Genomic DNA, 25,414 nt, shown 5'->3' on the forward strand with positions numbered 1-25,414 from the left:
AAGAAGAAGAAACAATATAAATGAAAATAATTTATTATATTGTTGCATGTTGTTACCATTAGTAGTAGTAGTAATATAAAAATATACAAATAAAACTGTAATTATTTTAGGTTTTGCCATTTAATAAATGTAACAACTCATTTGAGGCTTTAAAATGTCACTTTTTCCTCTATCTATGAAACAATACTGGAGTATATCTGTTGTAAGTCAGTGGTCATGCACCATTAGGAAAACATCACTGAGGTTATGTGAATGAGTAGTCTTTTCTGTTAATGAATAGATAATTCTGCTCCAAAAATACTGAAAAAAGCCTTATTTTTGGGCACTATGACCACAAAAGTATCCCCCATGATTGACACAATCATAAAAATCATGAGTAAGCAATTAAGAAGCCTAAACACCCAACAGAAAACAGGCTGTTCTGGAGAAACTCTACCATTTGGTGGCCAGGACTTGGAAACTACTTGAAGACACTTCATAATAGTAAGCTAGAACATTTAAAGCCTTATTACTCCATACAGCTCGTTCAGACCTTTCCTCAGTCTGGTCTGCGGGCCTGAACCACTGCAATACCACTAACTTACAGCTCCAGTCTGTCCCAGGCTGATGAAGTGCAGAGTGCACTGATCGCTTGGTTAAGAGACAAGTAATTGAGGTGAGGGAGGTTCTCCAATTGCCTGGAGGCTTCTTGAAGAGCAATTTGTAACAGCGTCACTCTGGTCCAGGGCCTGGAGGGACCCCAAGGAATGCAACTACTCAAAGGAGAGCTGAGCTTTTCTTCCACACTGCTCTTCTGTTTGTTCAGTGCAAAGAAACTGACACTAACTGCACTGATAAAAGCCAGTCCTCTGTCGCAAGGATGAGCTATTCGAGTTCCATCTGAGTGGAGATCAGGCACTAGACAGAAAGGAAGTATTCCTCATTATATAACTTAACTTTATGCATTTGTAGCCAAACTGAGTATTCTGCATAGTATTGCATAAACCTAGGTTTCAGCACCAAAATCTTTGATATCTGAATTCAGTTGGCACAGATTCAGAACATCTTCAATTAGACACAATGTCTGAGGTCATGAATGCTTTCTATCACAGCCTCGGATGCCCTTTGTTTAGGAATTATGACAAACAATGCAAAAATCCTCAGTACTGCTCATTCTGCACGCTACTTTTCATGCTACTGCATGTTTATTTCTAATGTAATGAGTTTTGCTTCTCATGAAATATTATCAAAGAAACAAATAGCAGAACCACCAGAGAACAGAGAGAGTCATTTCTGACAACTGATCCAGCAGCTTAGAGTTTGCTTTCAGCCTTTGTGGTCTCTTGCGTTTAGCCTCAAGACGTTTTCAACAAGTAACAAGTACATGCACATTTTGGGGATGTAATTCAAATGAAAGCTACAGTCTATGGGTTTTGGAATTGACAGCCCAGTTTTGGTCTTGCTGGATTTCTTTTGTTCTGTTTTGGTTATGCTGGATAAGACAACAGCGTTTAAGGTTCATCGTAAGTTCATGTACCGAACTCTCCATTATTCAACTTTGTCAACGAAAATACAGTTTTCCAAAATACAATTCCATGGCACCTTTTATTGATTTGAATTGGACATTATACAATATTTACACATTTTTGCCTGAGATGTCCAGTTATATTAAGCATGATTTAGTTTCGTTCCTTTGTGGGTTTTTTTTTTTTTTTTACCACTGTAGCATCCTAAATGGACAATAACCGGCAGCTGGGAGGTGTTTTGTCAGAAGGTAAAGTAATGTGAAGGACTGCTGTGTGAAACTTATTTTAAAGGAGAAAAAAAAACATCTGTTCTATCTGAAATATTAGCATTTTGACTGTGTATGTGTGGCTACTACACTTTGTTAATTTTCCGCTGTTTACTGCCAGTGACGCGTAACCAAAAAGTCACAACTTATTTAAATTTATAAAAGCCTCACAGGAACATTTTGCTTTACTGGCACCGGTGCCATGCGCTACTTCTGGTTCTGATGTTTAATAGGGGTTCAAAACTAAGGAACAGGACAGGCCTAGTCTTTGCAGAACTGAAAAGGTAAAGCACACTGGAATGACACTGCAGAACAGAAAAGTTGAGGTTATTCATTTTAAAAGACCATTCCATTCTTGCTGCCCTTTAAAATCCAGCACGGGTCCAGTACTATAAAGTCAACAAGCTTTGATGGGTTAGTGTGTTTAGGCTTAATCAAGGAGTCAATGGTTGTCTAATGAATGATTAGTGTGTGAGCAAAGGGAGAACTCTAAACTAGAACTTAATCTTCAGAACCACAGTTAGGTCCGTAATGTGCCTAATAGTATCAAGACACTTCCATTTATTTCTGCATCATATTAAAAAAGTTAAGTTTTTTCCGGTTTCGATTTCTTGTTCTTCCCATTCTGGAACCTTCATGATAACTGGACAAATCGTTAGTAACCCCCTCCCCGCCTTTTTGCTAACTCTGCAAGCACATTATGTTCACAAGCAACACATTATTGGCTTTTCAGATTGTACAATAAGAAATGTTGACAAATGCTGACTATCATGCCTGACAGCATAATAACAGACACCTCTCTCACTGATAATGCATCAATACTTATTCAGCACATCCTCAATTGGAAGAGTAGTGCCATCCATCATCAGAGAAATGAATTCATCCATATAGATCCCTGCAGTGTAGCTCGCTCTTAAGCTATTTATAGAGACCTCACTCTCCTTGAAATTGACAGTGTGTTAATGTATTCCCTGCTGTTAGTACCTGAAGCCCGCAAGCCATCTCTCCTCATTGGGCCTCGTGGGTGACCGGCTAATGCATTTATTGCAATTATCATTGCTCCTAATGCAGTTTTTTGCCCCTTGATGGTGTTTTTATAGCCATGGTTCAAGACCCTAGTTTGATGCGCCACATCATCTGAGGAGTTCAAACCACCTCCTCCATTAAACATGAAGCAGGAGGAAACACATTTAGTTTGCCATTAGCTGTTGACTTCAGATATCTTTAGAAATATTATGCACAGGCTTGTATACATTTCATGGGGCTTGTATACATCAAGCTTGGCAATCGGCACTGCAAAGCAATGCTCAGTTTTCTATTTCCACAGCAGTGGTGAGCAGTAGTAGTAGTGGGTGGAAATAGAATGGGTTTTTTTAAAACAACAGCTATAACAGCTTATAGTTATGATTAATTACGTTACAAAAACTCTGAGAGTCATGAAGATAATACACCCCCAAGTCACGTCAGGCTCAATTTAAATCATATTTCAGGAACCATGGTCACAAAAATGTCTAGATTTACAAGCTTTCACATAATACAGAGAAAGGTCTCCTCCAATCCATCTACAAGTTTCAGTGCCCCAATTTCTCACCAGTTATGATTTTTACATAAATGATAACTTGCTGGATTTCTTTTGTCCTGTTTTGGTTATGCTGGATAAGTCAACAACATTTATGGTTCACGGTATGTGAAGTCCATGTACCGAACTCTCCGTTATTCAACTTTGTCATATATGATAACTATAAGCTAAACACTTGTATTATCAATATCTAGACGACAACCCCTGCTTTTTCCTCCCTTGGCCCCCTTTTAGGGTGGCAATTTGTTATCAAATGCAGAGCTTCTGAGGAATACTGCTCTCTTGTGTTTGACCTAATAGACCTTTTACCTCTGTGTACAATTTTGTCCTGTCAGGCTCCCTAGTCATCGCTGATTGGCTATAGTGCCACATGAAAAATATCTGAGCACTGAACGTGCTTTTGCAACTCATACATGGCTGATGATTTCAGCCATGTCACGCCACTGCTGCGTTCTCTTCACTGGCTTTCTGTAGCTGCCCGCATCAGATTCAAAACCCTGACGCTGGCCTACAAAGCCAAGAACGGACCAGCCCCTCCGTACTTGATGGCAATGGTCAAAAGCCGATCCGCACCTAGAGCCCTTCGAGCTTCAAGTACGGCTCGGCTCAACCCGCCATCCCTCAAAATTCGCAGAAGACAAGCTTCCAGACTTTTTTCTGTCCTGGCACCAAAGTGGTGGAACGAGCTTCCCCTGGGTGTCCGAACGGCCGAGTCGCTCGCTGTCTTCAAATGCAGACTGAAGACCCACCTCTTCCAAGAATACTTGGACGATTAGAGTACTATGGTCACCTTATTGTCTTGTATTCAGTAATGTCTAAAGCAAAGCACTTTGTAAGTCGCTCTGGATAAGAGCGTCTGCTAAATGCCATAAATGTAAATGTAAATGATGAGACTGCTATTATTGTAAGCCTTTCATAAATGGTTCTAAACTGAACCTTAAAAAGCCTCTATATACACACCAAAAGTGTTCCACTATCTTTACAAGTCAAAAATGCCCAGGAAACATTGCAGTTCATGATGTAGAGCTGTGATATAGATAAATTTAGGTGGAACATTTTAGAGCCAGGCAGAAAAGATAGTTTCAGCCAATGAAGAAACAAACAATCATCACAAAAACAAAACAAACAAAAACTGAAGTGAAATGGAAGCAATTTGTGCCAGAAAACACAGTACAGCCTTAGCACACTTACAAACTAAACTACTTTACTGGTACTACATAGAGCCATTCTGGCTTTGGGTGTTCAGTGTTACCCTATGTGCTACAGTTACTACAGCCCATTATTTTGATTCTGTCAAGCATTTTCTAATTTCTTTAAGAATGTAACCCCTTTGATGGGAAAGTAAATGGTCAGTGGTTCACATTTTGCACAGAAAGCTGCAGCAGGCCTTTTTCTGTGGTGTATATCTGTGTGTGCGTCTTACCATCTACAGCTGGTGTGTCTTCTAACACTTAAATCATCCAACTTGAGAGCAACTGCAACAGATGCAATCTCTTAGCAATTCCCAATACTGCTGTCAATAGGCTCAAGCTTATGAAACACCAATTTACAAACAAGAACACAATAAACCTTGAGCATGAAGACAGAGGCCCAAGAGTATGTACGTAGGCAGCCACAGTGCAAAATATGACATATGCCTGCAGTGTCTGAATTTCGCGTTCAGTTTATTAAAGCTGGAGCTAATCATGCAAAGTGTGCATAGATAAAACATAATTAAATATATAATCGGATGCACTTTTAATATCTCCACCCCTCGCTCAAATGCGTATTTATGAGGAAAATAAACTCTACATTTTTTCATGCACATAAATTATATAAATTTAGGCTCATACATCAGCACATGTACATAACAGCGGGGCAAACTATTATCCCCTGTGAATGTCACAAAACGCTGTAGCATATCCTGCCTACCGATTTCAATGTTAGCCGTTTAGGACATTAATAAATAGCCTGCTTTAAACTACAGTTTTTAAGGCAGAAGGCCAGCAGGATATGAATTGGCCAGAAGTTTAGAGTTTGAACATCACAGCAAAGCTAGGTGACATAGTCCAGATACAGGAATGCCTTAATACAGTTACAAGGAAGATACTGAGTGGAAAATCGACTCCTCTGCTGGGAAACAATGTGGGGTCCTTCAATCATACGGTTAAAACAGACTCTGCTGCAACACAAATTGAACAAGGGTGTAGTTTAAAGGCACACTGTTGCGCAAATTCTCCAAAGAGTCCTGAGGATAAAACCAATAAACACTGAATGTTGACTTCAGGGGGGCTTGTTACGCACAAGGCAAATATCCTAAGACCACAAAGCCTGACACTGTAAAAAGGTTGTAGCTGTAAAATAGATCTTTCACCCAATAGCAGAGGTCACTGAGGTCACATTACGCATAATGAAACCCTGGGGTTAGCTAATATTCAAAAGAGTTAATTGCACAATTCTAAACCTGTACATTTTCACAATTAACTGTAACATAAAAAAAAACTTCATTTCCACAAATATGCATCAAATATATTCTAGATGATGATCATCATCATTACTAAAATCCTAATGTCTCAATTAGTTTGAAGGATCTGCTCCCCATACGCTCCGCATAATTATGTTGTTATAACAATATACTGTTCGATTCTGTGTTTTTGAGCTTATTAAGACCCAGCAGTGTGTGATTCTTTTGATACTCTGGATAAATGCAATCAGGAACTCTGCTTCATTTTTCTTCCCCATTTGAGAGATCCACAAACTGTATAAATTACTTGCGATATCTGGCAAATCACTTCTTAAGTAATGAATTAATGTCCTGCCACTTTCGGTAGGCCAGTTTATACACTAATACATATATATATATATATATATATATATATATATATATATATATATATATATATATATATATATATTAGTTCCATAGAAACTGTCTTGACAAGACAAAAATATTACACATTAAGAAGTCAGCACCTAAACTAGAGCCGTGGCAAATTATCTACATCATTAACTAATATTAATTAAATAATCAATTAATGCTTACTGTGTCACTAGGAGAGAGGGTGGCAGAAAGTGGCAGACAGTGGCAGAGAGACAGTGGCAGAGAGAGCGAGAGATAGCGAGAGAGAGAGAGAGAAAGAGTGGCAGAAAGAGAGAGAGAAAGAGAGAGTAGCAGAAAGAGCGAGAGAGAGAGAGAGACAAAAAGGGGGGGGGAAGGTGGGGGGGGGGGCAGAGAAAGAGAGAGAGACCCTGGACGTAATTAGTAGTGAAGAGAAGGCCCAGGCTGGTGGTATAACGAGAAAGGCAGTGGAGCTGATAAAAGCATTTCATTTTTGCTTAGTGGCCTCCTCCTCGTTACTGGCTAGATTAACTCTGCTTTCTGTAGTCATTTGTGTTACCTTTCCTCAGAAAGTGTTTTACTAATGTAAAAGGAAGAATATGCTGGATAAGTGAATTTACTGAGACGTCCAGTGAGCTTAAAACAAAGGTACTCACTTTCATCTTCAGTATCATCTCCCAATGATCTCGCTCTCTATTTGAACTAACAGGGGCTACACATGTCCGGGTCTGACGTCCCTTCAGCATGGCCACGAATGCACATATACTGACAGTCTTACTAAAAGAACTTCTTAATATCTTCTATTAACAAATCTGGTTACTGATTAGACTTCATGACAGTTGCGCTTCCCATTGAGGGAAAATGCAGACAGTAGATACTGCAGTAAAGAGCTAGGCAAGATCCTACACTTTACACATCTGTCAGCAAAATTTTTTAAGTATGTGCAGCAGCACAACTGTAAGGTGTGAGCATATGTTCTACAGAAACATACAGAAACCACAACACAGTAACTGCTAAAACTGCTGTTAAGCTGCAGTGATGAGTTAACAGTAGCTTGTCGTTGACATTTTTCAGCTCTAAGCAAGCACAGACTAGCGATTCTGCTATAGGTTGTCAATGCTGCTAATGCTAACAGTCTTGCTCGTCCACATTGATACGAATAGTTGTTCAAAACAATACACTACAAAAGTACAAAAGTATTAGAACACCTGCTCGTTCATTGTTTCTTCCAAAATAGACTTTCCTACTGTCCAGTGAAGACTTTCTACTACATTCTGGAGCATTGCTGTGAGGTCTTGATTGTGAGGTCAGATATAACATTCCCAATATGGGGCCTGTATGGGTAGCCCAACTGGGGACCAGACAGTTTTATCTATGTTGGCCCCACATATGAATGCCTACCAGGGTCAGATGGAACTGTGAGCAGGCAGCATGTACCGTCAGCCACCAGCAGGGGGCCTGGCCAGCAAAGTAGGAAAGCTGGTGGGGTTGGAGCAAAGAACTCCAAGCCCCAGAATTCCCAGCGGTAATCAATGCTGACCAGACCCACCTGTGTGGCATGGTATAAATACACCCAGCCAAACACACTTCCCCGTCGCACCTTTGTAGAGGGGCGAACGGTAACAGTGGGTTTATGTTGAGAAGAGAAAAGAGAAAAGTGAAGTTTAAGCTGTGAACGGAAAAGAGAAAAGTGAACAGCTGTGAAGAGAAAAGTGAAAAAGAGAAAAGAGAAAAGAATTTGAGTTGTCTTTAGTTTGGTTTTCCTTTGTTTGTTTTCCCGCCTTTTTGTGTTGCTTACGCTCAGTGCTTATGCTGCCACCCCTCACAGCTGTGGTGGCACAGTGGAAATACACTGGGCTCCCATTATCAAGGTTGGGAGTTCAAGCCCAACAGTCACCAAGCACACACCACAAAAGGAGTTGTCTCATTTGACAATAATAAAACAAACTTTAACTGCACTTGAGTCCAAACCCCACACCACACCGTAACAGGAACCAAAAGGGGTTAAACAAGGGCCCCATTTGGGTTGTACACAGCACATGGTATTTGCACATCTGGGTGTCCACAAACATTTGGGCATATCATGTATAAATCCTAGTACTACTGGATGAAAATATCCAGCATTTTTATATATATATATATATATATATATATATATATATATATATATATATATATATATATGAGAGAGAGAAATTGATTAATAAAATCAACAAAATGTAATATTTGCCCAAGGGTCCCCTACATTTTGCACACAACTGTGTGATTGCAAGTATTCAACAAAAAATATTCAACAAAAAATAACTAAAACAGCTAAATGGTTTGTTTATTTGCCTCCAGCATTTAAGAAAAACTATTCTTGATGTCTCTCAATGTAAAATACCAAACTTTTATATATGCAAAAAGAAATCCTTGTTTGTTGCTCAAGATTTCTGTTCAGCAGAATTCTCATAGCAGGCCACAGAAAAAGAAAAGGAAAAGCCCTAATACTGCACTCTTTATGGTGCAATGCATCTGTCATGGAGATCTATGGCTGTAATTTTCATTATGAAGCACTCAAGCAAGGCTGCCGATTGCTAGCTAGCGCAGTGCTGCATGATCGCCATGGTGATGTGCCCCCAACGATTTCAGGAAACAGGTGGCATGTCAATGTCAAAAATGACACCAGCTATTTGGCCTGGCGTAATTTGGATTGTCCCATTGATCTGTGATCTCGGGTGTTCTAAGGTGGGAAACCCTGCGTCTCTGATTGTATCTGACTCTCTGGTGGTGTGAGAGCGAGCATTAGCGCAACCGCAGTCCCCTGAGGGCAGGCGGGGATGCGTTGTATGTCAGAGTGAAAGCAGGGCAATGTTCACTTACAACTTACAACACCTGGAAACACTTCAGTAATATCTTTATAATTGAATAACGATGGAACACAAAGCATGAAATATGAAGAGTGCAGTGCAGGAGTATACTTATTAGGCATGTTTTTCATATGGTTAAGAGTTTAGGATTCAGGATCCACCAACGCTAGTATGACTAAAGATCAAATTACAAGAAACTGCATGCAAAATATCAAATCAAAGAGTAAATGGATATAATCCATCTTAATTAGAAAAACAGACCCAACTTATATCAAATGCTGATTCAGGGGACGTTCATTTAGCAGAGATCCACCATTTAAAACTGTGGGGAAATGAATCCAGCCCAGATGTCTTAAGCTCATTGATTTCTTATTCGGTGCATCCAAGTGGTGTTACTTTGCATTTAAATAGGATTTGAAACAAGTGAATCATCCTGTGGATCTTTCTGTTCCTGACCAACACAGAGGGAGTTTTTCTGCACCATACAGTACATCCATACACTTCCTGATATTTGTAACAAACGTTAATTAGCTGTAATACTTTCTAAAGCACTGTTTGGTCAGGATTAGTCTGACATGGGGAGGTGGAGTAATGCAAGCGTTATCAGTGATCGTAGTCTCTTCTCAATCCACTATATCAGCCTGTAAAGACTCAGTAAAAGTGCACTCCCATGTCAGGAAAGACTTTACGTTTTACAATATAAACCATAGGAAGAACCTCAGATTATATATAATGCATATTCAAGGTCTTCAACTGTCCATTACTAAAGGCAGTGGTTCTATACTGAACTAGGGCATCTCTAAAAATACTCTAAAAAACATTGTGTACAATGCCCTTTAAATGGTCTCTACACTAGCACTAAAGTTAGTTACAATCACAGAAGACTTCTGTAGCACTCTTTAGTAAACTGTAAATATCTATTCATATCTTGTGGGAAAGTAGTGGGGTCAGTCAAATAAGCAGTACTGCACAATTCTATAAATGAAAGAAAATTACAGGTAGCTTTGATGTTGACAAGTGGCCGCACATTCCCGAGCTGACCAATGTCACAAAAAACATTTATAATAGCTATATAGGTGGTGCACAGAACACTATATAACACTTCTGTGAACATGGACTGCACTTTTGATACGGTCACTCGCTGCTAAAGACTATTACCACATATTAACACATACAAATGAAAATTATTGCTGCTGAGGATGAAGACTTGTGTACCCTACCCTGCAGTTCACCGTGGAGGTTGAGTTAATGACTTGTTTTTGTTGTTTGTACAGTTCTCTGCTTTAAATGAGTGTTAAATTCAGCATCAGGTTACAGAGGAAATATATCTCGCTCCTCACTCAACACATGGCACTCGCAGAAAAGAATGACAGTTTGACTTTGAAAAAGGACCACCACCAGCTGAACAACTTCCCAGCCCACATTTGCTGCACTGTAGGTAATCTGGTAACACCACTGAGAAAACAGCGAAAACATGCGTGTGCTGCAGAGAGAAACTTTGCTGTTGGTATGGTTTGGTAGATGGCACTTTCTCCACACATCACTTCAGTGCAGTGCTGGCTAGCAATGGCATTTTCTGGCTGATGCATCAGAGCGCACTGGTTGGTGACGTTGCATCTGAGGCATGTGTCGTTTTGGGTCTATGGCCTATGTATGGGTTGGGTAATTGTCCTGTTTTCAGAAGAAAGGAAATGTTGTATTTCATTTGGAAATCAAGGATCTAGAGTCTGGAGACAGAATCCAATGTGTCTGAAGTCCAGAGGGAAGTCTCTGCAGTCTGTGATGGTTTGGGATGTCATCTGCTGGTGTTGGCCCTCTGTGTTTTATCAAGTCCAAAGTCAATGCAGCAGTTTACCAGGAGATCGTAGAGCACTTCATGTTTCCATCTACTGAAAAGCTTTATGGAGATGCCGATTTCCTTTTGCAGTAGGACTAAGCACCTGCTCACAGTGCCAAAACTACTACCCAATGCAAATAAATACAGACAATCAGAAGGCCACTATCAAAACAACCTGGGTTTCAACAACATCTCAGCAATGCCACCACGCCGCACTGATGCAGTAATCTGTAGTAAATAGGCCCCAACGAGAAAATACAGAAATGTCCAACTTCTGTTTGATCTAATAAAATATTCTAATAATTTGAGAAACTCAAGAGCTATAAACTTTGAATGCTGTATGAGGCCCTGAAGAAATGTATTTCATTCCACTGCATAAAACTGTGTAAAAGATCTCCTTGCTCTTTAATCAATACCATAAATGTAAATGTCTTGAGGACTCTGAATAAACCAATATTATTCTCGTTTAGAAACAATATAGAAGTTAAGTAGAACGAAATTAAGTTAAATCATCCATGGCACAACTTATACTCTGGGGTTGAGGTTGCCTTCATGGCCTGCAATAAGGCTGTATCTTAAGGATGGAATTAGTGGAATACAGCAAAGAGAAGTGAAACTTAGAAAACAATACCTATAACTTAATGCAACACAAGCTTTTATAAAATAAATTTTAAAAATGAAGAATAAATTTAACAGCCGCAGTGATTGAGACCGGATCAGGATGGACCAGAAGAAATAGTTAAATAAGGTGAGAACAAACTACATGCTTACCCAGCCAAGAAAACATAGTTATACATGTACTTATATAGAAGATATACATATTGCTGCTGTCCAATGAAAAACCATGGATCTATTTTTGTCAGTTTTTCTTTTTTAATTGGTTTGAACCCTGTAGGTGCTGAATAAACCAATAGAAATGTTCTAAATTACTTGAAATAAACTTTTTACATTCACTTCCATTCAAAGTTAATAGTTTTGCCCTCTCCTGTAAAGTCACTATTTTGGAGATACATGTTTTTCATTGAACAGTGACGCTATATAGAAGATATAAAAGATATACAGGGACTCAAAGCCCCAAGATCGCTGTGCATTCTATATGGCAAATTACTGAATCTTAACTCCCTGTGGCTACTTCAAATTAAAATCCCCCAACAGAGGTTTGAACCAATGGCCACAATGACTGGCATATGCTGAACAAAGTGCTGTTGGGGCTATACATATGCATCAGTGCATGAAACAGAAGGCCTTGTAGGCTTACATATGGCAGCCAGAGAGAAACAGGACCCCAGATTGCACATTGGAAATCATATATAATTCTTTGGCTGTTCATCAGAGTTTTCAGCTCTGTTGCAACCTGAGAAAGAACTACGAGAGGCCCCTGAAAACATGCAGACCTCTATATGGCTGTGGTGTCAGCCTTACTATGAAGCAGAAACTCAGCAGTCACTAACAAATAGTGCTTCAGAGAGAACATTCCAAGCTTTAGTTTGTCAAAGAGAGACCAGGACAGTGGAGGACCTAGTATAAAATGTTATTATACACCAAGTAAGGATGCAGGTTAAAATCGGTTTCCTTATTTCCTCGCAAGTGTTCAAAACACAGCACGTCACATAGAAGTGACGCATTCAAAAAGTGTTACAGAAAAATGTTTAGGCTTAAAGTTAAATCACGATGCGATCATAGCAGCAAGGTCAGGTCGAGAATTAAAATCAGATGGAGCATGCTGACAATGTAGAGATACAACCAGGTCAAATTTGGAGTGGGCAAGCTGTATCAATTGTTAAGTACGTACAAGATAGGGCACCCTTCACATCCAGAAAACTGACCTTTAGAATGATTATGCACGGCCATGATTTGAATGGATGTTACAGCGCTGCTCAGTTGTTCAGTTGGATCTTCTGTACCTTAAGCTGATTGTTGCCAGGGAGGCCACATGCAAGGAGCAAAAAAGAGGAAGGCCAAGAGCAAGCTTAGTCCAAGTCCACCTTTCTGAAACAAAGCAGTTTAGTGAGCCACTGCTGAATGATGTCCAACAGAAGAAATTTGCAGTGACATGATGGACCACATGACAAGGTGCAATGATCAATAAGAAACAACCAGGTGCGTAGTGAACTGTGACAAATGCTTCTGTGACAAATAATGTGCTTCAAATAAGCCCAGTGAGATGAATGCATCTGAATGGGGAAATGCATTGGCAGTCCACAACAGTACAAACATACAGATAGGCATAAAATCTAGAGAACCGGTTCACCCCTGATACAGTAAATGTGGAACTAACTATAAAATGCTTGATGTCATTCTTAAATGAGATCATGTGCAAGTTTATGCTCCACAAATGAATGGAAATCTTCTCTGCATAGCATTTCAACACAAATATTGAGACTTCGAGAAATATTGAGGCTCAAGAAAATGTATGTTTTATCTCCTGACCTTCTCTAGAACATATCTCTAGAACCTACACCCTTAAAATGAAAGGTTCTTTGTAATTCCAACCAGCCAAATGCTGAAAGGATCCCCTGAAAGGACCATAAAGAAACCAGTACTGGTTTGTTTTATAGCATCACTCCAAAAAACCCTTTTGTTCACCTTGGTACTTTAAGTGTAGAATTCAGGGGTATGTTTCTCAATTTACGAACAACTTTAAGAATGCCAGTTTTGCATGCATTTCCCAAAGACCTTCTTAGTCTCATATTATGAATTAGTTTTATGAATGAGTTTTTAGTCAAAAAATTAACCAGCAATTTTCATACATACCACAAAAGTCTCACTAGTCAAATAAATGCTAAAAAAACAATAACCAATAAGTATTTAAACTACTGGTATAAAAGCATGACATATTAAACTTATTAAACATATTAAGCCTATTAAAAACATTTCAGTTATTTCATTTTACACTAAAGGATCCCAGGATCTCATAACTGCTAGAAATAAAACAAACATCACACAAACGTAAGTCAGCATCGGTCGCATAAACAAACATGTGAGTGGCTAAGCTGTGTTTAAAGCTTCATACGTACATGAACTGAATTCTGAATTAATTACAGTATTGTGCTGATCATGACCATTATGACCACTATGTTGCCTAGAAACACACGCCTCCCATTAACAAACTTCACAGGAAAATATCTGAAATTCACAGTGTGCTTATGTGCTTATTTGAAAACAACTTTGTCTCCATTTCCTTCCACTATCTTTTGTCTAGTAACACCACTCTGAATGCATCTTGGTCCACATTTAGATCACGTTTACTATAAATTACAAGTGCATTGTGGGAGATTGCAGTGCCCTCCAAATTATGTTTGAATTCCACGTTATAACTCAAGACTTTATATACAGAGAAAAATATACAACATACAAAAATGTAAATAGGGAGCCATTTTAGTCACAGGCTTGATGGCTAGAACTTGTCATAACAGAAATAACATTAAATCACATTGAGTTCTTAAAATAAGTATTCATGAACAAACAGAAAAATATTATTTAGTAGGTTATAATGGAAAAGTCCTTTTCGTTTCATACGCTTTGTGTAGGTGGACATTGAGCTAAACTACTACTGGTACTACTACTAATAAATGAAATTATAGGTTTAGCCTAATGTCAGCCCTCGGTTTTGTCTGAATCATTCTTAATTATTCTTATTCTGAACTATTCTTAATGTTATGCTATAACATTATAAACATCACAGATCGATATCATAACTATTATATATCAACATTCAAAAACAGTGTTATTGTTGTTCTAGTGTTTAATGTGAAAATCAAATCTTGTGTTCTTTAATCAAATTCAATTATTTGATTCATGTGAATGAAATGATTTAACCCTGTTAAATAAAGTGAAACACTACATTTATGCTCAGAATAGAAGTAAGGAGCTTCATAGTGGGAGGCTATAAGGATACCCACTGCACCATTATACAGCTGAAGTCTATGTAATACTAGGAACATACTAATTACATAATTGAAGCTAGTAGACTTGATTGTTGTTGGCCTCAGAAGCAGTTTACACAATGTGATTATGTTTTCAAATCATGAACTTCAAGTTAAGAAGCACTTAGTGCAAATACTGCATTACTATGTTCTTAAGAACATGGTTATACAGTACTAGCATTATAGACATTCTGGGAAACCCACCCCTGCTACTTCTGTATATACTTAGTCATAAACTGAGCTCTACCATAATCCAAGCAGTGTGACATGTATGCCTCATAAGCTAGAAAGCAATAATAATATTATTGGGTCTATGAATGATATTGCTCAGCTTTTATGACAAATTCAAGCTCTAAAAGCCTCAAGAGACAGACAGAAAAACTATTTTGTGGACAATGCAGGAAACGTCAACACGAAACAATATTGATTAATGTCCGTCTCTGAGGAGTTTCTGTAATGCACTGAATGTAGTAGATACTGAATGCTACAGTAGCAGCACTCAAATTTCCTGACTGCAACACCATATAGTCCATGCAGACTCCATTGGCCGCCACAAAATGGCACCTAGGCCCTAATAAAATGTACATAGTCAGTCTGAAATGCACTAAGGAAATTACCATTTTTATGGTAATGGTTTAGCACTGCAGTTCTAATGAAGGGCAACAGCGATGGAAAAGGAAAGGAAGTTTAATTCTACTAAACGACTAAAGTCCAGGTGAAGGGAGGTGGTCAAGGAAGAGAAAGAATACAAAAAAAGAAAAGAAAGACGTACCAGAAGAAATAAGAAGAGAAAAACAGAAGGAGAAGACAGAATAATAATAACAATAATAATAATGATAATAAGATAGGAAAACAAATCATCTAGGATTTTGTTGTGTAGGTAACAAGGACTTTCCAGGACCAACCAGAATAAGTACAGGAAGAGAGATACAGAAAAGAGGTCAAAGAGTCCAGTCAGGAGAGATGAGAAAGATGGACCATGAAACATTTAAGTTGAATGTAATGTTCATTTGAGAGCACACAGATATACAGTGGGTGGGGTGGGTATGTCTGTGGCAGATGAGTAATGAAATGACAAAATGAAAAAAGAAAAACAGCAACAGAGCACACCCAGACAAATCAAAGGCAAGCCATTTTCACCTTGACTGAGCACGCACTACCATCTGCACCAAACAGTGACTGCCTTCAGTCCAACAGCTCCGAGCTCCGAGTTCCGAAAGCTATTACTGAAAAATGAGCAGTGGAACAAGGTTCACCGTCACAGAACACAGACCAGGGCAAACCTGAATTTCAGAGCAGCACTCCGATTTAAAAACACATAGTGGTGAAGATACATGATAAAGGTGGCTTCCAACCCTCAAATTCATTAAAGTACATGCTGTTTGTGGAGATGATGATCAATGAAGTAGCTGTATAAAAAGGCATTTATCTTTCATTGCAAGAAGATTCATTGCAAAGCCCACGGAAAGTTGAAAAATGTGGCATAATCATCATCTTATGTAATTTGTATTTTTCCCCTAGATTGCGAAACTGTCTCATTCTAAATTTCCCATTGATATCATGTGTGCTGTACAACTCTGAACAATGACAGCTGTAGACTTTAAAGGGTTAAAGGTGAAACCAGTATGGTGCTCACAGACCAGAATCTGGGCACTTCTAAAAATACACCATTCATTTTCTAGTCTGAGTAGGTTCTCATTTGCAAACATTAGTGCAAATGAGAAAACTGATTGTACTTGCTGGAGGAGCTGAAATGGAATCGAATGAACTGGGCTGACTGGAAGCTGCAGGCTGAATCAAATGGCAGAAAAACAATAAGAGCACTGAGCTCCCTGAGGTCCAGGCCAGGCTCAGATGATTGCATTGCAGCCAATGTTTCAAAATCGGAAAAGGCCTGGAAGAACCTATTCCTTTCAGCCTTGATATTCCATAGTGCGGTAATCTTTGAAATGACTGGAGGCGCGTTTACAGCAGGAAAGCCATTTTGTGGAAAAATACAGAACATGGATATTTTATGATGCATTAACTTTCATATGAATACAGGTGTGAAATCTGTTGATTGCAGCATCATAGTCAGAGATTGGCAAATGCTGCCATCTTATCTGCTCAACCAGAAACATGTTTGCCTATTAAATAAATATGATATGAAGACAATAGCTGAACACTGATTGTCATTCCGGATCCAGAAGAATTACAGAAGAAACACTGTAGTGGTTTCATTATATATATATATATATATATATATATATATATATATATATATATATTACATGTTGACACAAATCAGCAGAAGATGTTGACATTATAATATGTACTACACTTACATAGATCAAGCCCAAAGTCCCTGGGAAGTCCATGTAATCTCTCTAGACCATGAGGGTCACCTCAACATGACAGCGTCACTGTTATCTAATTATTCACGATGCTTCTGACTAATTATACAATGTATGTTTAGCTTCTCTGATGAACTCCTGAAACATCAGAACCAACCCGTGCCTGCCAGTGGCCTGGGTTTGAAATAACACCAAGTGGGAGGTTATTTTTTGGCAACAAGCAGAAAGAAGAGGAAACAGACAAGGTGATTAAACACACCAAGCAAAAAGCTCCTGTTTCTTTACCTCAGGTTATCCATTAGCTATTCATAACCGAAAGGGAAAGCTGGGACTTTGAAGGCTGCAGTTCACAGAGTCCCAGTCTCGCCTGGCTCCAGAACGGCTGAGGGTGGCAGTTAACTGGCACTGGTCCAGTCAGCCATCAAAGAGAATGCCAGCCAGTCTGAGTGACACAATAGACATGTAACTCAATGAGGCTAAGAACACCTCAGCTGACAAAGAGCTGCAGCATTATCCCCTCAGTCATGGCAGGATGTACGAAAGGTTACAGGCTCATCTCACTTGGCTCTGGACTCCATGGGCAGCGAGCTGTGGTACAGGGGCCAAAGCTAAAGGTCAACGTGTTAGTGATCGCATCTTTGGTGACTGATATCTTTTAGAGGGGAGCTGTCATGAGGCAGAAAGCTAACGGTAAAAGCGTGTTACTAACTTTGCTATATAATATATATAGAAGGGGTTCCACATCCCAGCCCTGGAGACATCATGCTGTGCAGTTTTATATCTACCCTCACTCAGCACTCCCGATTCAACTCATTTACCCAATTAAAAGGTTTCTACTGCTCTTGTTTAAGTGTGTTATAATAAGGAAATGCTTTGGCTTATGGTATGTTAAGACATCCATATTTAGTAAAACAGTGAATTGTTTTGATTATGTTCAAATCTGCTGGATTGTCTCAGTAGTGTCTCTAGTTAATGTGATGTAGGTGTAAGTGTAAAGGTGTAAACTGTATCATTCATACAGACAGAATCATATTAAAGATAGTAATAGTCTACCCTGTACGTGTGTTGTGTTACCCTGTTTCTTTAATGATTAGCTTAGAAGGATAGTTGGTCAGACACTGGTCAGATTTTTTTTGTGTGAAATTGAGAAGGGTTACTTTAGCAATATGATATTGTGATGCTGGCCTACTTTCACTGTTGTGTCTGGAGGAAAGTTATTTGGTGCCAGTGCAAAAGAGCAGGCCGGGGTGATCTATCATCTATACTGGTATACATACTGTAGAGCACTGTGTGACTAATGTAAAAGACTAATGTGAACAATTACCTATTAGCAGTGAAGCAAATGTTGCCTGTAAAACACTATGACGTCTGTATGGATTTGTTTAGTTTCATCAGCAGCTCAACTACATGTTGTTTTTGGATAATAACTGTTAATGCTGGTTTGGAAATGAGAAAAGTAAAAAACGTAACATGTTGAGTGTTAATATTGAGTGCACATAATTAGCTTTATATATAATTTGTCATAGACCCCGACGTCTTTTTCACAGTGTTATTTCTTCAGCCAACTTTCTGCTCATTTACATGATGTGAAAGTAACACTCCTACTACAGCTATACATACCACAGTCATCCGAATAAGGTATTTAACATAGCTTGCTTAGACCCACAGCTGATCTAAATGCTAATGGTAAACCAGGAAATCTGACTATGGACTAAATTTCTTGCATCATGATCTGAACATCCTTGAGGCCGTCTCGAGGACAGGTTAACACGGTTGTATAAGCTCATCTGTGAGTCTGCTTCATCCAGACGGAACAGGTAGGATGTGCTCAGGACCAAACAAGCTACTACCTCGGATTAAATATTCAGCGTTTGATCAGGGATCGTAAGGACGACTGGAACACGACCTGGTAATAGCTGTCAGGAAACCAAAGAGAGGAAATCAAGACGACTTGTGTCACAGGGTCTATATAAACCCAGGCGACGAACACGCACACAGTTAGACTATATACTCATCCAAACCTGATGCTTACTATCTAGATCTTCTTGTTTACCTCCACACACACAGCTTATGGGTAAAATCACTCTTGCCTATATGATACATGAAAACAAACTGAAATACATACTGAAACACATACACTGCTAAGCTCATTAAATTGCAGTTCGCTTTATAGACAGGCTTGGGCATGCCATCATCCTGACAATATACTAAACTCCTTTCTTAATTATCTCTGTTGCTGAAAGAGATTATTGGTCCTGTGAGTAATAACACTGACAAACTAAATCAAATCTCAGTCTACAGGCGACTGCATTGACAGGCAAAATCAAATCCCAATTGATTGTCTATTGATAGCTATCCGCTAAGCTGCTTGCTAATCACTGTGTACTTCAGAGCTTTGACTGAGAGGAGAAAAAAGACAAACATGCACATGTAAAGTTTTCTGGATGAAAGTTAGAGATATAAAGTCATTTTTTGTTTTCCTTTTCTAAGAAAAGACAAAAGACAATATTCCAGAATCTGTGCCAAGTATTTCAACATATTGCCCCGAAACACCCAAGAAATATTACAGAGGACCACAAGTATGACATAGGAAATGAGCTGACTCTAGAAATGAGAAAAATCTCTTCTACATACACCAGTACAATGGAGGCACAGTCTCAAATGAAGGCATCCAAACAAGCATCGTCCTGCAAATCAGTCAGTGGTCCAAAACTATTATATTGTGAGCAGTGAAGTCAGGAGCTGTTCAGTAGAATGACACTGTTCATAAGACTCTAATCTTTCAAAGTGAGACGAATTAAACATGCCACCTGCCTCTTTCACTCTAATGACAGCAATATATTTTACATGTAGAGGAATGCAAATCTCACTACTGCTTTGTACTTTGCTCTGCGGAGAAAGAAATCTGCAGGATCTCTTACATGCACAATAGCATACCAGTTTGAATTCTACAGTCATAGCTGTCTAGGTTTAGGGGATCTTACTAATCAACAAGCAGCAGTATAACACACAAAAATACAAATATATTTAGCTACCTAGTTTCAATCATCTCTGATTAATGACAGTAGATTTTATGATCAGGGGCATCCTGGTGATACAGTTTAAGGAATAGTTGTACCATTAGATTAGTGTTGACAGTGTTTACAGTGTTCTCAGGTCAGCTGGAAACAAGCATGTTAAAGGAGAGGAGGGGAGGTTTTCATTTAGCCACCATTACAATATTCACACAAATCAACTGTTAAACGAGAATCATTCGTCAAAATGTGTCACCATAACTGCCTTAATCAAGTCCCATTCCATCCTAGACTGAGCAAAAAACTACCTTCTGCTTAAAAGTGTGCAATTCCTAAAGGCATTCATAAAAACCCAGAGGTGCTGAACAAAAATACAAGTGATCAATATGTTCACGCTGACTAAAAGCACACTGAAAGAAAAGAACGATAAAAGATGATTCTGTCCCACTTTTTGCATCTCCTATGAAGATGCTGGCTTCCCCAAAGACAAAGATCCTGCACATCAATATCAGCTTAAGGGAGAGAGGCAGGCAATATTAGTTTGGCAATACTCTGACTGGCTCCTAGGGAGTGTGGCTGTCAATAGCAACATCCAGTTTCAGTGACTCAGCAATAAAAAACAACGCTGGGCTTCTTCCAAACAGCAAAACTGCTGCTCATTCAAGTGGTACTTATTTATTATTGATACCTGCTGGTTTTGACTGGCAAACCAGAAGCTGGCAATCAATATGGAGCTAAATCAAATTACTGATTTTTTTAAAATCCTGCTTGAAGTAAATTAACCTTTGTAAAGATAATGGACAGCACTCTTTGAAAAGACAGTAGACTATGCTTTTACACCACCCAAAATCTATGCAACAGTCTCAAACTGTTCTGTTCAGCTCTGATTGGACAGAGTGCCTTTCTTTAGACGTAAAAAGGAGAAGAAAAGTTTAAAGGGAAAAAAAGACTTGAAAACCAAAAATAAAAGCTTGCCAGCTGGGAGTTTAGCGGTTAGCGGCCTAACTGACCCATAAAAACTCAACATTTTAAGCCAGATTTGACATGCAGTGGGAGAGGAGGAAGCTAACCCAATTAACCACCCAAATCAACTGCAACAGATTTCTGGCATTGTCAAAATTTTGTTCACTTGTCTTGATATTTGCAATTAATGGACAATTGACAAAGAAATATTGCCATAAGTAGGTTAACCCACAGTTAGCACTGTGAAGTTATTGCTTCCGCCCATTTCTATGCTGTACATCAATATAGAGGCTGCACTCTACATAGAGGTCAATTGCATGTTTTAAAACACCCCATCAATAATCCGAGAAGCATCAAAGCTAAAAATGTAAATCTTTCCCATCAATATTTTGAAGTAACACTCACACACTTGTGCTTCTGCTCTCTCATCCAGATGAAGATCACACTTTAACTCGTCATACAGTGAAACAGATAAATAAACAGAAAGTAAATATACAAATAACGTATAGCTTGTTATAAAACAAGCTTCCAAATATACTTTATACTATCGCACTGCCAGTATTCTAGGTTTAACTCACAGAGTATCAGAGTAACATAAAGACATGATGCACATATCATAGCAAACAGACAAGCTTACTAATCGTACTTAGCTTGTACCCAGCTCGGAAAAACACACCACCTTCAGCAGCCTGCTCTGTTTACTCAAGAGCTGCACAGGAAGGAAGGCTGAGCTGGAAATCTCTCACACACCCAGGCACACATGCAGGCAGGCAGACACGGCAAACACTGTTTTGAGTCCCAGAAGTGTCACAAATCTACAGGGTACATGTTTTTTCAATAAATATAAGATTCTTGATTTAAATCCCATCACCATTTTTAAAGCCACAGCTTTGCTGTTTCTGCCATTTTCTAGCAATACAGAGAGACCAGAGCTGAACTGTTAGGTTGGAGACTGTAATGGAGGTCACTGCCACAGCTGGTCTTCCATAGGAGGAGAACACAGAAGGGAGGAACTGCTAGCTCATTTTTGGGCTCACAGACTTTTAATTTCAGAATGAAAATCCTGAGCCCAGACATAATTATTTATGCTAGTGGTAAACAGCAATTCAGTTTATTTATATGTGTTTATTTGTTGTATTTGCCTTTTCAAATTTAGTAAAGTAATTTTTATGGCAGTCCTGAGGCCTCAAGTGTCTCTATTAATTCAGGTATCAGGTCGGTATTGGCCGATATGAAAAGTTTCTGTATCGTGTCGGAACAGAAAAAGATTGGTGCATCCCTACATACTACTAGTTTATAAAAGCTACTACAATACTGACAGCATCTTAGAGCAAGAGATGCCATACACAGACAGGACAGTTGCTGCTACTGTTGTGGTATAATCTCAGAAATTCAATGTCAAAACTAATTTAATTCAATATACTCATTAGCACACCAGCCACTGAAGCAGCATACATTGAACACACCAGCAGAACAAGAGGCTAATGCAATAAGCAGGTCTTCCACCAAGTCTGCCTGAAACACGATGAGGGAAAAAATGCAACAGTTACAGAGCCAGAGCAGAGCATTGACCACTGTCCAGCACAACGAGCAAAAGCTTTAACTAATGTATTCTTCACATCAACAACACAAAGGTTCAATTCACATGGCGTCACAGACATGCGAAAACCAACTGATGCAGTTTCTCAGTTCCTCAGGAGAGGAACGCTTCACTTGACTGAAGAGAATACAAATCTGGCAAGGTCAACTTGCCCACGACGCAACCATTGATTTATTTCAGTAATTATGCACCAAGCCCATAAATCTGCAAAGTGTGCTCTACTGTTCAAACACTGGAACCAACATTTACAGCATATCACAGCACACAGGCTAAGGGCCAAGACCTGAACCAGTGACAGAAACCGTTTGAAGGACTGAACCTACAAACATGCTTAAATAGACTGCAGCGTGTCTACGCATGTCTTCTGCAGCCACAGCAGTTTTGATTAGTTTGATTAGATTTGGATGAGTATGAGGCAAATTTGTTTACTCAATTATAATAATTAAGTCATTGCCATTAATTGGCCCTAATTACAGATATTAGGATAGAGAGGCTTGGTGATGAAGGTCGAAATCATGTTTGACTGTCCCTGCAGCTTGGCTGAACAGTACACTGCACTGTATCAACTTGCAACAAGCAAATTTAGTAGTTAAAAAAGGAACATATGGTCAAAGACATGCCTTTTACATTTCATATGATAAATGGACCAATAGAAATCTCACTATGTTAGCACACATTAAAGACAAAGACTTTTTTCTACTTTTTCTACTATAACATTACCATTTCCTAGATCTGAGATTTTCTTGCATCAATATTTGAATTTATCCTTGGATAAATGACAGATCATGCATATTGCTTGACAGGACACGTTGCTTGTTCAAGCACCAGAGCCAGAAGCACCACTTCAATAGAGTAAAAACTCCAATGAGTGCAAGTATGCAGTGTAAACTTGCAGTGAGGGAAGCGCCCAAACTTTACCTGCATTAAGGGTGCCGGTGATGAATCTGAACAAATACTGGGCAAACTTCAGGAATTCTCTCTTGCATCTCTTCCTGCAGCTCATTTCTGAGTGTTCTCTCTTGCAGAAGACTCTTCCTGCCGTTAGATCCTCTCAGGGCTGTGCGATTCCCTTCCACCTGAAGCCCCAATTGGCCAGTTATGTGCGAGCGTGTGAGGTGCCGTGATCATGCGGTGCAGCAGGACGAGGATGCCGAGGGTCACCTCATCAAAATATTCCCCAGAGGTGCCGAGTTCTCTCTTCTCTCTCTCTTTCTCTCTCTCTCTCTCGCTCTTCCTTACTCTCTCTCTCTCAGATGTACCTTAATCAACCCACAGCCCGCAGCTCCTCAGCTTTCTCTCTCTTGTCGCACGCCTTCACACACACCACTCGTTCTCTGTCATGCACTCGCGCGCGCACACACACTTTCATAGTAGTCTGGCTGCTCGTGTGGATCAGCACCATCTGTGGGGCTTTAACCCGCCCCCTGACCACTGCTGGAGAGGCGGGACCAGTACAGTCTCAGCGGTGGTTGAACGAGAGGGGGGCAAAGAGAGGAGGAGAGGGAGAGAGAGAAGGAGGGAGGAAAAGGAGGAGTATGAGACGAGAGGGGTTGGGGAAAAAGAAAGTAGCTGTAGTGAAAGTGTCAAAGCTCATGAATCAGCAGTGACAGGTGATTATGGAGCCCTCCTCACACACAGCACCTCACACAACAGAGTGAGAGAGGGACATGACAGTTAGTGAGAGAGAGAGAGAGAGAGAGAGAGAGAGAGAGAGAGAGAGAGAGAGAGAGAAGGGGGGGAGGGAGATTGAGTGATGGGAGAGATAAGAAGATGGAATGAAAGAAGGAGAGAAAGAAGAAAAATGAGAGAGCAAGAGGGGGAGAAAGAAAATGAGAGAAAGAAAAATAGAGGAGGAGGAGAGAGAAGAGAGAAAAAAGAGTGAGGGGGAGAGACAGACTAGAAGAGAGAGGGGGACAGAGAGAGAAGAGAGAGAAACAAGAGGAAAGGAAGAATGCGACAAAGAGAGAGAAGAGTGAAGGAGGAGAGAGAGAGAACAAAAATGGGGTGAGAGCAAGTGGAAGAAAGAAATAGAAGAGATTATTATTATTATTATTATTATTATAATATTACAATAATAATTATAATTTTTTTTTTTTTTTGTATATTAAAAAGCACAGCCCGTCACATCACGAACTTTAGCAGCACATCAACTAATTAACACCACTTCAATTATCAGTCAACGTCAAGCCCTTCTCTCTTCAATTACATCAATCCCGCTGACACCTCAGTCTGATCCCTGATCAGCTGCCACACAAAGACCTCAACCGTCTCCACTGATTAATACCTTAATGTGTTCATACACTTCTATTCTCACTACAGAGAGAAGAGCCCATTTATGACGGTGTGTCTACACAGAGGAAGCGTTCAGCTATGAAATGAGCTGCTTTGTATCCCGTGTGAAGTGAAAGTAGAATTCCATAGGTCATTCCTCTTGGAGAAATACCTATTTCAGGAGTACTCCAAAAGGAGAGCGTTTTTCCATGAGTGACGCTTGCTGAGGATTTAGACCCCTGCCTCCTTCTGTCGTGCGTCATCAGAGAACGCTGTTTCCGCAAAGAGGCGTGTTCTCCATACATGGCCTTGTCCTACAGACTTAAGCACACACTGTTAAATGATCAGGCCTGTTGAAACGTTTATACTCTCACAGGTGCATGTCTGGCATTAGCTTCTACGTGTCTGCTTTTTGTAATTGAGAAAATACACTGTTGAGAAAGAACACTGTAT

The 25,414-nt window shown here is 39.5% G+C and overlaps 1 protein-coding gene across 1 annotated transcript in view; it reads right to left on the bottom strand.

Moving 5' to 3' along the window:
* kcnip4a (potassium voltage-gated channel interacting protein 4a) overlaps positions 1 to 24,044 on the bottom strand; it is a 130,937-nt gene extending 106,893 nt beyond the window's left edge. The window contains exon 1 of the mRNA XM_072687781.1: positions 23,609 to 24,044. Coding sequence (XP_072543882.1) covers positions 23,609 to 23,693 — 85 coding nt within the window. The 5' untranslated portion in view covers positions 23,694 to 24,044. The remainder of the gene's footprint in view (positions 1 to 23,608) is intronic.
* Positions 24,045 to 25,414: the final 1,370 nt, after the last annotated feature.

This window comes from Salminus brasiliensis, chromosome 9 (genome assembly GCF_030463535.1).
Source record: "Salminus brasiliensis chromosome 9, fSalBra1.hap2, whole genome shotgun sequence".
NCBI lineage: Eukaryota > Metazoa > Chordata > Actinopteri > Characiformes > Bryconidae > Salminus > Salminus brasiliensis.